This window comes from Diadema setosum, chromosome 17, assembly GCF_964275005.1.
Source record: "Diadema setosum chromosome 17, eeDiaSeto1, whole genome shotgun sequence".
In the NCBI taxonomy this organism is placed as follows: domain Eukaryota; kingdom Metazoa; phylum Echinodermata; class Echinoidea; order Diadematoida; family Diadematidae; genus Diadema; species Diadema setosum.
In genome coordinates, this window is record NC_092701.1 from 5,593,571 (window position 1) to 5,610,950 (window position 17,380).

Consider the following 17,380-nt stretch of genomic DNA (forward strand, 5'->3'; position numbering starts at 1 on the left):
TCTTCTCCTCCTCCTCCTCCTCCCCCTCCTCCTCCTCCTCCTCTTCCTCCTCTTCCTCTTCCTCCTCTTCCTCCTCTTCCTTCCTCTTCCTTCTCCTCCTACTCCTCCTCCTCCCCCTCTTCCTCCTCCCCCTCCTCCTCCTCCTTCCCCTTCTCCCCCTCCTCCTCCTCCTCCTCCTCCTCCTCCCCCTCATTGTATGAGAATAGAGTAACCACATTGCACAAACTACAGAAAATGTTTTCTCTATCTGTGACCCTGTAGTTGGAGAACCTGGCCTATTTGATTGTGGAAAGGCAGAAACAGGGAGGAACATACAGCAGACATCGAGCTCAGACCGAGAAACATGTGGTCGTCTGTGCCACCAACCTCCAGTACGACCTCATCGTCGATTTCCTGAACGAATTCTATGCCCACAACCACCTGCAGGTAAAGGATATGAATGTCAACATGAGATGTAATGTTGAGTGCCCTTTATCAATTTGACATTTCTAAAGAGAAATTCATTAGTGCAGAAACTGCTGGAGATATTTCAAATACTGTACCTAGGGAAATTGATCTCTTGGCAAGTTGATGGCTATGCAACATACATAAGATTTTTAGTTTTCAAATCAAGCATATTCATGATTCCTTATTTCTCTTTCTGTGAGCACATTGGAGTGATACTTTATTTTCATTGAATGTGATTGTTGATACTCTCAATGAGAGGAGTGTCAAATAGTTTGATATTTTATGAAATACAATCGGGCATAAGGCCGTCTAACTATTTGATATTATGTCTTTATGGTGTATAGCCAACAAGACTCTCCCAGAGATTAGTACATGTATGTTTTAATCTTGCCTGATAAGCAACCTTATATCTTTGGTTTAAAAAAAAAAAAGAAATATCATCTCTTTTGATTATCAAACATGAAGCATTGTGACCTGCAGAGATGATGTCATTCATGAGGTCTGTAGATTGGCTGTTTTTATAGTCTAACATTCAAGGAAAAGTGTCTGAATGTACATACTAAGCACGTAAAAACTGCTGACTTGAATGCATTTCTTGATTTCAGGATTTTTTTGTGGTTCTCCTCTCACCTTGTGAGCTGGACAACGCCTTAAAGGCCTTGCTTATGGTCCCACTCTGGGCCCAGCGAGTGATCTACATTCAAGGGTCTGCCTTAAAGGACCAGGATCTAATCAGATGCAGGTAGGACTTGATTAGAACTCTCATTGACCAGGTTTGGACCTGTGTCTGTATCATGTATTATGTATGTATCTTACATGTGACTTGCCTGCATCGCCTGCATCACATATATAGGGAACTATAATTTCTTATGCATTTTGTAAGGTGTGTATCTTACTCTAGTTCAACAGAAAATTGAAGTTCTACATTAAGAGTTTTCTGAAAAGAAATGTGCTTAAATGTTTAACTATCATGAACGTGGTCAGTTCCTGTGGGTCCCATGCAAGTCTTGTGTTCTTTATGTTATCTCTCTCATATATCATCTTAAAGAAAAATCCATCTGTTTACGTACTGTAAAAGTGGTTTCTTTCGCGTACAGAAACTTTCGTGGTTTCCATCGGTGCCGACTTTTTCGCGTGTGTTTAAATACGCGGTCGGTAATGATAGCGTTGTGACAAACTACGAGTTCAAAACATTTTCGCGTGATGTTAAATTTGAGGTTCAACCTCAAAGCGCGAAAATAAAACAACCGCGAAAGAAACTACTTTTACAGTATTGTATGTGAGCTCCATTAGAAAAGTGGATGATTAATACTGTATGTAACTGTATACTTACAGTATCATCATAACTGAAGTAACTGTATCATTATACCTTTAGGTAACTATATCACCTCTTTCACTGTGTCCATACTCGAACTATATCATCACTGTAACAACAGAAAATGATATTTAGAACCCCACTCACTAAAAGTCATTATTTGCTACAATGTATGTTATTACATCACAACAAGTGTTTGGTGCAAAAGGTACAAAGGTTTGTTTATTTATTTCTTATTTCATGCCAAGAAAAAAGAAACTCAGTGAAAATCATGAGACTATCACATCTCATTTCCATCCTAGTTGCCTATGATTTCGTTGTTACTGTATACCACCTTTTTTTTTGGTGAAAACGTATGAAACATTAGAATTCTAGGTGTTACTTACTTTATGTCATATTTGTATAAAACTTCTACCATTCTATTGGTTTGATTTTAAATTCCTTTAATCAAGCCTTTGTGAAGGTGGTCTGGGATTGCACCTTAAGTGAAATGCAAAAAGAAATGTCAAATGTTCAGCTCATATAGCCAGAGAGAAGTTGACCCACAGTTCACTGGAACATAATGAACAATGTGTCAAATGTGTGAGGACTGATTATATTGAAAAGGGATATTGCAAGTGGATAAATGTAGCACATATTCTAGATTACAGTGCAACCATCAGTGTAACAAGAGATAATCTTTGGATTAGTGATTTGACGGATAATGCTTCAGTCTGACATTGGTAGTTAATGGGATTGTGCAGTTTTGCAGACAACTGGTGCGCATTTAATACATCCCCACTTTTATACACAGCCTTCATTATTGTATTGCGTGGAGGTGAAATGATAACCCAAAAAGTTTGTCGAGAAGCAGAGAAAATGTTTTGAAATGACATCTAATCAGCCTGCCCCGGTGCAGATACACAAATTGCTTGTTATTGTTCCTGTGGGGGAAAAATGTAATATCAGAGTCAGGTGTTTTCTTGGTGCATATTTGTAACGGCTGCATATCCCCCCCCCCCCCCCCCCCCTTTGGCTTCTTTGCAAAATGCCTGAAGAAGTTTGAAGAAGTGTCCAATTCCCCGAACAGCAAAAACCAATGGGTATTCTCTCTCCCCTCGCCAATCAAGTAATTGGTGACTTTTCAAAGTGACAGTGGAGCTTGCATTGTGGAGATGATTGAACTGGAGTTGCCATGGTAACCAACACACTTGATACATTTGTCTCCTCTCTTCTGTCTACATCACTAACATCCGATGCCGCCTTAGCCCTGATTTTCAGAGGAACATGTCGGGGTTGCTTTGTGGTGTTCATGCAGAAATTTATAACTTGTTATGGAAGGGAATAGGCAATGGGGTTATTTTTTTTTGGGGGGGGGGGGGATCAGCTTCCTGAAAATAGAAGTAAAAAGTAAAAAAAACTTGCACCATTATTTTCAGGGCATCCTTTGATCTTGATTGTTGTTGTTGTTGTGTGTGTGTGTGTGTTAACAATTAGCAATATTTAATAAGTTTACATTGGAGTCATATAAGGAAAATATATGTTTGTGTATATTTTGTACCTGTCTTTTGTCACAAGTGATTGTTATGATAGACTATAGAAGAGCTAAAATGGAAGAAGAAGAGAAAAAATGCTAACTTCTTTCAACATAAGTGCAGTGACTAATTATAAAATCCAGAACACTTCATTGTCATCTATTTTATGTACCATGATAATCAATGTTTTGTGAGAGATGAAAAAGAAGGTGAGAATGCAGGAAATTCTGATGTGAGAATAAGTTTTGCCTTGGATACATCAAGGATATGTTAAGGCATTTGTAGTGTATATTTTGTTATTCTGTTGCCTGTGGGAACCTGGTAGGTCTTGAACAGGGTCTCAGGGGACTTCAGACTCTCGTAGGGAAGGGGTAAAATATTCCCTAAATTGTATCTTTCTGGCCTTTCCAGAACATTTGCATTACTATAGATCCTTTTGGGTATAGTATGAATGAAATGAATTATTTTATCTTATTTTCTCAGAATGGGATAAAGATAGGGCTATTGAAAAATTGGGTTTAAAAAAAGGTCTCTAAGCCTTCTAGCAAGAGAGAGAATTTTAATGATTTCAATCAGAGTTCATATTCTTTTTTCTTTTCTTTTTTAGTATTTTCAATTGCCTATCAGCATATCAGAATATGATATTAACATATGGATTTTTAAAGTACATTGAATTAGGTACAGGTGTAAATGTCCAATCTTTCAAAATTTGTAAAACAAAACATCCAGTGGATTTTTTTTCTGCTCAGATTCTTCTCAAGATGCAAGCCATAGATAGGAATCCTTTAAAAGCAGACACTTTCATGGTGTGGACATTTGTCACACATTTCATGCAAGCAGAAACTGGCATGTTAATAAAAGTGTGCAAATAGTTTGATTGTTATGAACATTATTTGGTGTTTCAATTCCAGGGGATTAACAAATGAAATTCATCTAACCTTGCCTTGTGTGGAAAATTGCTTCCCCAAAAATTTCCACTTTTACAGTATTTAATGAGATGTTTGCAGACTTTTGTTCTGTGGCGTAAGTTTCAGTTTGACATGGATTGTGAAGACTTTTATTTCCCTCTTGTCTGTGTGTAATCCTTACAGGATGGATGATGCAGAAGCCTGCTTTATTTTGTCTCCACGAAACTTCATGGACAGATGCGAGGCCGTGAGTACTCAAATGTCCTCTCCACTGTCTCTTTGATCCGGATTCATCTCCGGTTATTTTATCCCAATTTCATTTTGAGGTTAGAGCCTCAGAAGTTGAAAACAATTTAATTTTGCCTTTCTTTTTCCCCTCTCAGCCTCTAATACTATGTGATAGTGATAGTCTTGCACCGAAGAAAACAGACAAATTTAGTTTGCGCTGTGGTGAAGAGCTAAATATTTCTCTATTTATCGTTACTCCATCAACAAAATTGGCGATATTGTGATATTCCCAAGCCTCTTGTCGAACAGAAAGATACATTAAATGACTGTAACAAGCAAGAGAAATTGTTCACTTGTTTTACCTCCCATTAGGAAATGGAGCTTGTGTGAAAATAAGCAATGATTAATATGTTTATTCAGTGTATCAACAATAAGATAGAAGACATTTGCACTAGACTGAGAACAATGATGTGCACTTTGATAAAGTAGACAGTAAAAATTGTATTTACGTTCTGAAAATTACATTATATCAATTCAAATAGTAGATTAAAACACTCAGGGCATGGAGATGACATAGTTGCTGCTGTATTATGCTGTTTTCTGACAGTTCTTTTTTTCTTGTTTTAAAGGAAATTGACATTTCATTTTGTCATCATGATATTGCTTTCATGTTTGTCTTGTTGTCCACAAACTGTTCATCATTGCTTTAAAAATGTAGTACTAGCTTGCTTTAAAAATGTAGTACTAGCTTCTGCAAAAAATGAAAGTTTACAATCCCAACTTTTGCACTGTGCACTCGTGCATGCCTGTGCATGGTATGAATTATAAACTCAGCAAGTCTTTTCCACAAAGTGAACACTCTTCTGTTATTGTTTTTCGCTGATGGAAAACTTTAATAGATAAACCTTCTGTGTGTCCAGGCTCAATGATGTTATGCTCTGTGCTTTTTTATTGCCATTTGGACAATTCCTCACAACTTGGTCAAAATTGGCCACTCAGGCACAAGAATTTGCCTCTCTCCAAGGGGATGGCCGAAGTTACACAATATGGGTTTAACAGGGAAAGTAAAGGTAATCTCTGTTCATTGGCAAACTGACATCTTTACCAATAGGCAAAGAAACCAGCAGGCTTTCCAGTCAATGAAAAGAGCACAGTAAGAATGAGAGAACTCATCGGATGTTGATTCACAATCGCTATCAATTGCTATATGTAAGAATATAAAGATAATGAACATCAAACTTTTTTCAAGTTAAGGAGTGATGCATGAGAAAATATAAACATCCAAGAATACTGCACAAGAAATAACTCAGAAACTAAAAGGAATCATCCAACAGTGCCACCTACTGTGTGATTAGGAAACTTGCATCTTGTCAAAATATCTTAAGATTCCATTTCATAGACTAATAGCAAAGAAAGCCTTAGACCTGAAATAAGAAGAAAACACACAAGCAAAATTTTGCAGTTATCTTCTTGCTATTTGAATAGAAAAGATATTGGAGAATTTATGATTTGTGTGAATCACATTTGTTGGTATATTGTGTATTACATGACAAGAATCAACCAATTCATTCCTTTGTTTTAGAGCAGAATTAAAGCTTCTAAACTTTGTTAACATACCTTAATACTGTCTGTTAATAGTACAAAATGCAGAACCTATTTTGGAAGCTATATTGATATAACTTTGTGAAAGACTTTTTGCCTGTGCATGTTCTCAATGTATAAGCTTTGACCAATTAATTTTGAAAGCCTGTAATGTACTTGCCACTTACTGTAAGTGTTGTGTAATTAACACATCTACATGTAACTGTCTCATGCATTTTGCATTTTGAGATCCTGTCAGTAGTTATGAATTGTATTTTTATTTTCTGAGGAGTTTTCTCTGTTGTTTTGTTTATTTGGTACACAGCAAAACATGCAATTTGTTTTGCCTTTAAAATCTCCAAGGATTTTTAAAGCTGATCCTGTGACAGTTTATTTGTAAGATGAACTCACTTAATTGAGATATTTAGAGAATTCATTCATACACCTTTGAGGTAGATGATTCATTTTATTTTTGTGTTGCATCAAACATGTCTGTTGTTCCTCACCGCCACAAAATATTACCTAAGGATTGCTTTCCATGTTGCTCGCTGATTTTGCAGTGACTGATGCCTAGAAATATACAGTGATTGAAAAAGAAAAAGCACACAATCCTGGTGTACAACTTTCAGCATGTGGCATGCATGATAAATGAATACTGATGGAATTTGTACAGTTAGAGGGAGCATTTTTTTGTTGTTGTTGTTGCTAGTTCCACCTTTAAGTTCATGATATATTTAGCAGATATACATGTTCTAATTCATAGTCACTAATCTGTTCGGTACAAAATTGATGGGCTCACGACAAAGAGCCATATGTACAATGTAGGAATAACAGCTCTAGAGTTAACATACCTGAAAGACAAAGGACTTATAAAAACAGAATTTATGAAAGTACAGACCTTGTCATGCATTGAGTAAAACTCAGTCTGCTATTTTAACTTTAATATTGTGTAGTATTGTATTCCTATCAGCAGTAGAGTGAAGAAGTCAATGCACAAAGTCATACCTGAAATACTTCCCTTGCATATCAAATAAAAAAAATATTTTCTTGCTTGCCCAGTAGACTCTAAATCAGAACTGTGTGCTTTCATATTCATACATACAGGCAATGGTGAATAGTGGGCGAGGCAATAACTTGGGTGGCACTGCTACTAGGCAGGCTGCCCAAACCCTGCGAGACAGATGCGTAAGAGTGCCCTCTTTTGATCAATCTATGTAATTGGCCTCACTTTTATCAAAGTAGATGTATATAAGAACATGGTTACTATATTGCCACATAGAAGCAACATATGATTGGCCCAAAATGGGATGACCACATGTCTCAGTGTTTGTCCTGGATGTAACCCAGTAATAGAAACACAAAGAGATAATCAAAGCACAATATTCTGAAATTCCCATTTGAGAAAAAAACGTCCATTCTTTATTTTTATCTTATCATGGCCATACCATCAGCTGAGATCCAGAAGGGTGCTGATTGGGTTCTAAGATTTGACAAATGTATAGAAACAAAACAATCAATTTTCATGTTATAGAGAGTTTATTCAATCAAAAATGTGTATAAATTTGTAAGCATTATTCCAAATGCCATGCAAAACAGCACCCTTGTGAATTTCAATATCTAATATTTTACAGAAAATAGACAAAAGAATCTAAAATTGATGTTATTATGTAAAGGAGATCATTTAAGCTGTAAGTCAGTATCCCCCCCCCCCCTATAAAAAAAAAAAAAAAAAAAAAAAAACAAGAAGAAAAAATCGTAATACCGCTCTACTGGTTTTCAGCAGAGGATAATATATTGATGTCTATCATTCATTTGGGAGTTTCTCCAAATGTTCTGCAATGACAAGAACCGTGCTTCTTTGCCAATATCAGTCCCTGCATTTTTCCATCTTTTTTTTTGCATACATTAGCATACCTGTATCCTCACACAAATTGAGGAGAAACCAGAATTAGATGTGTTTGATCCTCCTTATGATATCTATTTTATCTTCAAACACAGACAACAACATAAAAAAATCACAAAAAATGGCATACTATTCTAATCATTTTTAAGGAATATAAGTTTGGCCAATTGCATGTTCCAATATAACTTCACCTCCCTTTGTATGTAGCCAAGTAGTCATTCCTGTTTCAGCATTGTGGCTGTGATCTGGCAAAATTGTGAATCTCATTTTTGGCAATTTTCAGATGTTTACATATCAACATTAAAATTTGTCATCTTTTGTTGGTTGTCATTGACATCGTTTTGAATTGTGTGTAAGAACAAAAGTGAAGAAATATTGTTTCTTAGAACTAATGTATAACTAGATATAATTCATGATAGCTGTTTAAAAATATCTAGCAGTGTTTGCAAAGATAGTAGTTCTGCCAGATAAGTGCTGGATTCTTACACTCAAGCAGAATAACCTGCAGAACTATGTGAGTTTTAGATATGCAGTTTTGCAAGGCAACTTAGTCTATTAAAATAACACAATTATTCCTTTCCTTTGCCATGGTAACTTGTGTACTGAGAATGAGCAGATTGTAGATTTTGCATTTCTAGTACAGCATGTGCATTATGAAACTGGATACACGCTTATTTTTTGCCAGGTCATTAGAATCCCATTGGTAGCGTGTTTCAAGTATGGTATGGGCGATAATCCAATACCACCTGCAATACACACTAGAGATGCTACAGATGTAGTTCTGCCTGCCACACAAGCTGTCTCAGTAGAGGAAAATGATCTTGCAAACCTTAAAACTTAAGTTACATACATTTGCTAAAAAAGAAGGAGAAGAGAGAAACAGAGTTAGCAATTTCTAGAGCAATATTTTTCAATTTAAGTATTTCTGCCTGCTAAGTGATTTTATTGTTCCCTAACAGCTGCAACATTTTTGCTTAATTTCTTGACAATGAAAAAGGATAATATTCAGTACATGGATACTTCAGACATTATTTTTTATATATCATTGATCAAAATGTAAAAATAATCAGAATAAAAGATGAAAGATGTCAAAATTTGAGATTACCCAGTTCTACCAGATCACGGCTCTGCTATCATGCTATCATGCCAATTTCCTGTCATTTGTGCCCAGTTGTCGTTTTCCATTCTTTTCCTCTGCCAGTACCAAGATATATCAGCATGGCCCTAGCCCTCTCAACATTGACTTGAATAGAGAGATTTGTTAGTTAATTGGCACAAACTATCTTTGCAGCTTTTCTTTCGTGCTTTAGACTGAGACACGCAGGGCTAAGCCCAAATTCTTGCGATGAAAATTTTAAGAGTGTTGTAGCCATCAAGGCAATAGCAAGCATTAGATCTGCAATGCTAATGTTTATGATGCACCTTCTGCTGAATTGGACAGTGGGAACTGCTGTCTCGTGCCTTTGCTAAGCAACTCCTTTTTTGCTTAATCGCCATGCATGTCATATTTTTAGCATCACAGATCTAAATCTCGCTAATGTTACTTTGCACTAACTGTAGCTAGACCCAGTGGCAGCAATGTCGTTGCTACAAGCAACTAATTATTGCAATCGCTGTCTATGATATATCAAAGGAAAAGTCTGGAAAGGTTTAACAAGAATCAAGAAAGTGAAAGTAAACTAAGCATGAAGTTCGTGAAGCTGTATATGCCATATATTTTGTGAGTCTAATTCTTCAGTAATTAGGACTCTACAACAATGTCAAGAGTGGTTAAATTTGTGATCATAGAGTACAGTAATAAACAGAGAAATGCATGTGTGCATATCACATTCATGTTGGGATTACGCAGTATTTTTTCTTGTTAAATTTGCAAATAGCCCTCGACCTTGGGAAATTTGTGCAAATAACCATTTTGAGAAATGTATTGCTTGTACAGGATTTTGTTCATGTGTTAAAATCATATCTGCCCAATACAGGTTGCAAGGTATGACATATGAGTCTTGCATTTTATGTCCAAGTTTGACATTAAGTGGTTAATTGCCACCAAGGTTTCATGTCCAATACATTTATGATATGTTACACCAGTATCCAGTGAGCTGTCAGTTTTAAAAAAAAAAAAGTAATGATACTGAAAGAGTATACAAGCTCAAAATTTCAATATGACTGTTCTGTGAAAATTCTGAAATCTCTTACAGAGAGATAAAAACATTAATATCATGAGGAAAAAAAATCATAACTCAGTAATTGAAGTCTGAATTATCTGTAGCAAAATGTTGTTTTCTCTCATGTTATGAATTCAAGAATGACTCACTTGAGAAGTAGATGGAAGTGAAGGAGCATGAGTAAAAAAAAAAAAAAAAAATGCGTCAACTTTACTCTTTCTCAATCTTGTGGTCTAGAGTAAAACAATGTACAACTGTCAATAAAGCAGTGTGTGATTCAACTCAGATTTCAATCTGTTGAGGACACGTCCCAGTATACTCGGGCATCAGGTCTATGGACAATGTGTGTTGTAGCAAAATCAGTCCATTCTCAATGGGTTAAGAATTGACAGTTTATAGTAAACACATAGCGATTCATGAATGACACCCATTTGACTGAAGAAGTGGTTTACAGTATGCACCAAAACATCTGGGACATTGAGTTTGATGTATGTCTACCAAATTACCTTTAAGAAGTTTTGACCTACAGTACATGCTATTTAAGTCATATTTCAGAAGAATGACTTAATTAGACCTTTTTGAAAAAACACCTAGAGAAGATTTATATTGAAATATACCCTGATATACCCTGATACCATGATCTGATTCACTTATCATTTTTAATTATTTTGAATAATATACAAAGCTTTGAAACATTTTTGCATATCTGTCAAGTTTTCTGCTAGAATATTATGCCTAACATTGAATTTACATTTCATAAAATGACATACAATCAGACCTTGCCATGGGCAGTTACAATTGTATCTTGCAATAAGAGTCGTTGATTTACCTATTGAAAAGGGGATGAAATGAGTGTTCCTGATTGTTCTTTTGTCAGGATTTTTGACAAGACCCATGTCCAAGCTCTGGTTTATGATTTAGGTTACCTGTGTATGAAGAGTTGAAATGGAAAAGCCAATACATATCCATTTTTTATTTATTTGAGATATAAAGAATTACATCTGCTGAAAAACAGAGAAAATAATTGAAATATGTATGTGATGATGTATTGTAAGGTGAGAAAACATAAGAAATAAAACATATTTTTGGAAGTAATATTATTTGCTGCTGCATTGTGGATGAACTACAATGCAGTTACATGATTTTAGAATATATTAAAACCAACCTTCCATTTGTACCCAGAGTATTATTTTTTTCCCCAGTCCTCTCTCCCTTTTTTCCAACTGTATTGCATCATGTGTATGCTAGTGAGAACAGTGGGAGCTAAACTATATTACCAGCATGCTCATTGTCACCTTTACCATTTGATTTCATTTCAGTTATGGCTTTTGCTAGTGCTGTGAATTACCTTTTTTAGTTTAAATATTTATTTATGTATTTTTTAATGAATATATGAGTCGATGCATGCAGATGCCTTGCTTTAGTTTTGTCAATTTAGAACAGAGAAATTCTACTTTTTACAAAATTTGGTTACTTAACAAAACCAAGTCATACATGATAGTGATGATGCTAGTAATGAAGTTGATGATTATTGTGGAGCATTTGCTTAATTGGCTGTTGAAAATTTCCTGACCTTTGACCCAAACCTTATGTCATTATGATGTCATATCCTCTCAGGACCAGCAGACCATCCTGAGGACGTGGGCAGTAAAGGACTTTGCCCCCAGCGTCCCTCTCTACATCCAAATCTTGAAGCCGGACAACCGATTTCACGTCCAGTTTGCAGGTAGCATAAGACTCATTCCAAAGCAATGTCCATGAATTTTCCTTGCTTTGTAAATACCTGTGTAATTTAGAATGCTGGTTTTCTGCATTCCATGTTGTTACACATTATTTGGTTGTGATTTAGCTGTGTGAATTACCAATGTCGATTTTGATGACCACCCATACATAGCTCCATTTAAAACCTACATCCAGCTACATTGTAGGAGAGGAGAAGGAGGGGGGTACAACTTGTAACTTTTCAAGAAGTTTCTGTTATGTTTCTGTGTACCATGCCAATTTCTGCACATAAGGAAAGTCTGTTCAAATTCATGTAGATGTAATGAATATGATATAGATTCATTGCCATACAATCTGTATCCATCAAATGTTTTCATGATTTACATGGCTTCTTGACACCTAGTGTGTAGCCAAACTTGACAACAAAATGTAAAACTACTTATTAAAGAAAAACTGACTTTAGGTAGGAAGGTCTCAAGATTTATCAATCTTATCTTAAAGAATATCATTATGTGTGTGTTGCCATGATACTGCTTTTCATACAATTGTTATCATTATCGCTATAACTGTCACTGTAACTTTAACTACCACTAACTCTATAAACTAATCTTACAATCACCAATGCTACAGATTAGTACTTCTAGCACTTCAACTGTATTGACTCCTACTGCTAATTTCATCACTGCTACTACTTGTTCTATAACTATTACTGGTACCCAGTTTTGAAATAGTAATTACTGCAGTTCTTCCAACAACTATAAGCATCACAACAGTCAGTATTATGGGCAGTCTGACATCTAATTCATCAGTGTTTACAGCTATGATTGTCCCCATGTTCATTTTTGATTTGACACGTTCAGGGGCTGATAATGTTTATATTCATGGAGTTGTGAGCAAGTCTTGTTCCCATGGTTACAACGAGAATGGAGAAAGAATGAGGAGGAGCTGGAGGCATATCATGACAATTACCCCCTGGCTAAATACTGGTTTAATAGTATGAAACAGTTAAAGTAAAGATCAGGGTTAGGTGAGGGTTAGAGCCTGGGTTAGGGTTAGGATTAGGTTTAGGAGTAGGATGAGGATTAGGATCAGGGGAAGGGTCTGGGGTAATTGCACAGAGGGTACACTAATGGCCCTAGACCCACTGGAATTTATTGCTCAACATATTTGCCTGCTTTTAGATCATGTGGTCTGTGAGGATCAATTCAAGTATGCCCTGCTGGCCAACAACTGTCTGTGCCCTGGTACATCCACCTTTGTTACCCTGCTCATCCATACATCCAGAGGAGTGTAAGTAGAAGTACATGTAGAAGTGAGAACATTAATTGCTCATGGCTATGAATATGCATATTGTCAGATACTTATGAATATTCATAAATATCATTTCTGGCTTGTATAGAGGGAAGCTCCTTGCAAAACTGGGATGAAGTGTAGAGACAGAGAAGTTAAATCATCATGAATTAGTAGGATTGCGTGTTGTTATAATGCTCTCATTGTCAATTATCCCATTCTTCCCTAATCCACTCACAGCCTCATTACATCTATTCAATGATCCTTGAATGTATTTCTTTGGAACTATTTGTTTATCTATAGATAGCTACATCTTTTGTACCTCCCTCAAGTGTAAAGTCTTTTACCAACTAAACCCATGGAGGATGACTCCCAAGTGTACTCCGGCAGGGGTCTATGGGAGATGGGTGTTATAGCAAAATCAGACCGTCCTCAAAGGGGTAATAGATTAACTGATCTAATCTCGAACTTCATTCATGTGATGTTTGGACTTTTGCAAGAATGTATTTTATTCATCCTGCTAAATTTCTTGTTCACTTCTCATGTGGGTTGTAATGTGGGGCAGGACTTATGAACTTTAAAGGTAGGGGATACCTTTTACAGACCTCCCAAAATGCAGCAAAACGTTAAATATGAACCTCAGGGGACTTGTTTAGGCCACTGCTGAGAAATTTGGAAGTCAACAGTTATCTACAATTTGAATAATGCACAAAACTCAACTACTCAGTAGTTCTGTGTGTCAGCCACACTTAAGCCTTTTTGTTGCAGTCTTCTGTATCTTTTTATCTATAAACACAAATCTAAAAGGACAAGAGCTGATGTAATAACATATAGAGTGTGTGGCAAGAATGTATATAGAAATGTTTGTAAGTTTTGATGAACTTTCTTCACAAAATATACATGATGGACACACATGCAGTGCATGGGTCTGCAAAGGTAGCCTAGTAATGTACTGGAATTTACGGTGAGCCCCGAAAAAAATTCAATTCAAAATCTAACGGTCAATAAAAATGTACTAAATGTTACCTTCCACTTTCAATACTTTATGGGAGTTTCTAAAATGATACTCTCTTCAACATACCACTGTATTTATACAACTCTTCATTTAAGGCATGCAAATGGGATTCCCTACCTTTAAAAGTCTCATAAAACAAAATGGTAGGTTATGTATATTCACTTTGTAATCAAAATAACTCAAAGCTTTGTGATGACATACAATGAACACTGTTCTGATGTTGATTAAATATCATAACAATAATAATCATAGCCAATATATTATTTGAAAGTGATTCTGTTAAAGAGAGAAAGCACCAGGATAGTAAAATTCAAAATACTCGTATTCTATTTATCAATATTTAACTCATTTCCTCTGTGAATCTGAGGGAATCTATACAAAGTTTGTTAGGATTTTAGGATCTCTTGGGGTAAGCTTGGCAAATCAAATAGGTGAAATGATCTGTGGTAAAAAACCTGATTATTAATTGTCTTTCATCCCCTCCCCCCCCCCCCAAAAAAAAGGGGGATGGCTTTGAACCTGTCACTTTTATCCATGTTTTGTTTCCTCGTCAGAGAGGGTTGTGATGCCTCTTCTCAGTGGCAGAGAAGCTACGGCCGTTGCTCCGGCAACGAAGTTTATCACATTGTCCTCGGCAACAGCAAGTTTTTCAGTGAATACGAAGGGAAGAGCTTCACGTATGCATCCTTTCATGCTCATAAAAAGTAAGTATCTTTGTTGTGTCAGAGGTTATCAAAACGTGTTAATGATATGTAACTGTATGATTATAAACTTTTGTTAAAGCCATCGTAGTGAGTACTCTAGAGACCACTCCTTTTATGCTTATTCACTTGTATATCTCACTGTGTGTGATAGGCATGATTTGACAGATAAAACTCAGATCATGGTAAAGATGAATTGCTTTCAAATTCACAATATTTTGCAAGACAAACAGCACATAAGTATATCACTACTGCTGTTTCTTTGATGCGTCATTCATTGATGCTAATTTCCCGAGATTGCTTTCTTTTGAAATACAGAAATGGGAATTTCCTTCTTGTTGAGTTGTTGCTCTTCAAATTTCTTAGCTATACACTGTCGAGACATCTCAAATCTCCTGTTTATGTAAAACACTAATGATAATAATAGTGATAACAATATAGAGACTCTTATAATGCACTCATTCTACCTAAAAGATACTGTGGTATATCTGAATATTGCACTTTCTATGTCTTCCAGACGTTAGATATCTTAGCAATGGATTTGGACTTAATAAGTTGAAAAGGCTGCTTGAGAAACTACAGGAGAATTGTAGTACCTTTTGATTGGTTCCACAACTTCAGATATGGCGTATCCCTGGTGGGAATTAAGAAGAGTGATGAGACAGCGAGGATTCAGCTGAACCCGGGACCGAGGCACATCATGCGTGCCTCCGACACCTGCTACTACATGAACATCACGGCGGAGGAGAACTCCTCCTTCATCCTCCGTCACCCTAACAACGAGGAGAAGGACAGCAAGGAGAGCAAGATGGACAAGTCGCCAAGCTACATCTACGACAGCAACGGCACCGGCACGTCCCGCGTGGAGAGCGCCATCGCGAGTGTCGGTGAGCACTTGATCTGATGCTATAGAAAATTGACACGTACTAGTCAGGATGTGAAATTTTTTATCATGGTGATTATGATGATTATGATGTTTAGACTATCATTTCTGAGGCCATTGTCCTCATCAAGCGTTTGCTTGTGATGATGTTCTCTTGAATTTCTGCACATCAAGAGTTGCTTAATTTGTCTTTGAACATTAAACAGGATCCTATGTTTGAATAAATATATGCATAAAATAATGCTTGTTTGTTTTCATTTTGCATTGTGTTAGAAAAAAATGTTGGATATTTGAATTAATCATTTACATTTGTTTTAACTGTCAGATTCAAATTACCTGTATACCGTGCTCTATTAGGTCATTCAATTGACTTGTATTTCATTTACGTATAAAAAAGAAATTCAGAAATCAAATCAAATCAAATCAAAATCAGAATAATGAAAGTAACAATGTGTCAGAATGGTAGTGATGTTGTTAAGGTTTAGATATCAGAGGATGTCTGTAGTGGTAGCAGAGGTAGGGCCTACATAGCAGTATATAGAAATAGTAGCTGTAGTACAAATTGTACTTGTAGTAGTTGTAGCTGTAGGAGTAGTGGCAGTACATAATAGTAGTTGTGGTTGTAGTGACAGTGTTGTGGCTGGCATCCATTCAAGTGTGATGAACATATGAGTATGTGACATCATTAATTGTGCATATGATTGATTGCCCTTTTAAATCCTGTCATCATGAAAGGGTCGATGGCCTTGGAGTTGCACCATTTTGGCAGCACACGATCCAGCACAGGAGGGCAAACGTCCCCTTCTCCCGGGGGCTCAACGCTGGAAGCAAGATCCAAGGAGGAGCCTCCCCTTGGGAGGAGCGCAGCCAGTAAGTCATTAAATGTCCCCAGATGATGCCATCCCTATGATTTGTTGCCATGGTTACATGTTTCCAGGTAGCTGGGCTCTATCACACAGTTTAGAAAATACATTCTTTCTCTTTTTGGACAATATATACATTTTCCATAGAGATTGTAATTTATAGGAGCCATGAAACCTTGAAATGTTTTCCTTGACTTTCATTTCTCTTTAACATCATTACATGATTATACATCTCATCTTTTATTTTTTTCTGCTCTGATGCAGACTTAAAAAAAAAAAAAATTATTTTATAATGATTATCACATTGACTACCCGAATATAAATGGTTATACTGTTGCCTTATAAAAACTACCAAAAATAAAACAAAACTTTAAAACACATCCTCATCTGATGCCTTCATGATGCCAGCAGGACTTTGGTTAGTGAAACTTCAAGTAATTGTCATTATTTATTTTTTTCTTTTTTGCAGCGGGCCTTAGAGTTGACATCCCACCAAGGAGCTCCATGGATCAGGCCATGGATCGCAACCATCTCATGCCCCCTGGTGGCGACGACTCCGGTGGAGGCGTGAGCTTTCATATTGGGCCACCAGCAGATGTCGGGGAACCAGCCCCGCCCAGGGGGAGGGAGGGGCGTCGGCCGTCTATCATGCCGGTCCTGGAGATGATGTCATCTGATCCGGAGGATGACCAAGTGAGGGATGATAGGCCGCTCCAGGCACAGAAGCAGGTTGCCATAGAAACAGAAGACGTTTCAGTTTGGGATGAGGAGGATCCGTAAGTATATAGTTGCTTGAATACACAATATGTAATCAAATAGATAAGGGATTGTCTCTCTGGGATATTTAA

At 36.6% G+C, this 17,380-nt stretch overlaps 1 protein-coding gene across 1 annotated transcript in view; it reads left to right on the top strand.

Annotated features, from left to right (window-relative positions):
• Positions 1–17,380, top strand: part of LOC140241248 (potassium channel subfamily T member 2-like) — a 282,715-nt gene that overhangs the window by 251,670 nt on the left and 13,665 nt on the right. The window contains exons 12-20 of the mRNA XM_072320999.1: positions 262–426; positions 1,053–1,189; positions 4,368–4,431; positions 11,676–11,784; positions 12,962–13,070; positions 14,640–14,789; positions 15,408–15,673; positions 16,405–16,539; positions 17,002–17,308. Of these exons, the coding sequence (XP_072177100.1) occupies positions 262–426; positions 1,053–1,189; positions 4,368–4,431; positions 11,676–11,784; positions 12,962–13,070; positions 14,640–14,789; positions 15,408–15,673; positions 16,405–16,539; positions 17,002–17,308 (1,442 nt within the window). The remainder of the gene's footprint in view (positions 1–261; positions 427–1,052; positions 1,190–4,367; positions 4,432–11,675; positions 11,785–12,961; positions 13,071–14,639; positions 14,790–15,407; positions 15,674–16,404; positions 16,540–17,001; positions 17,309–17,380) is intronic.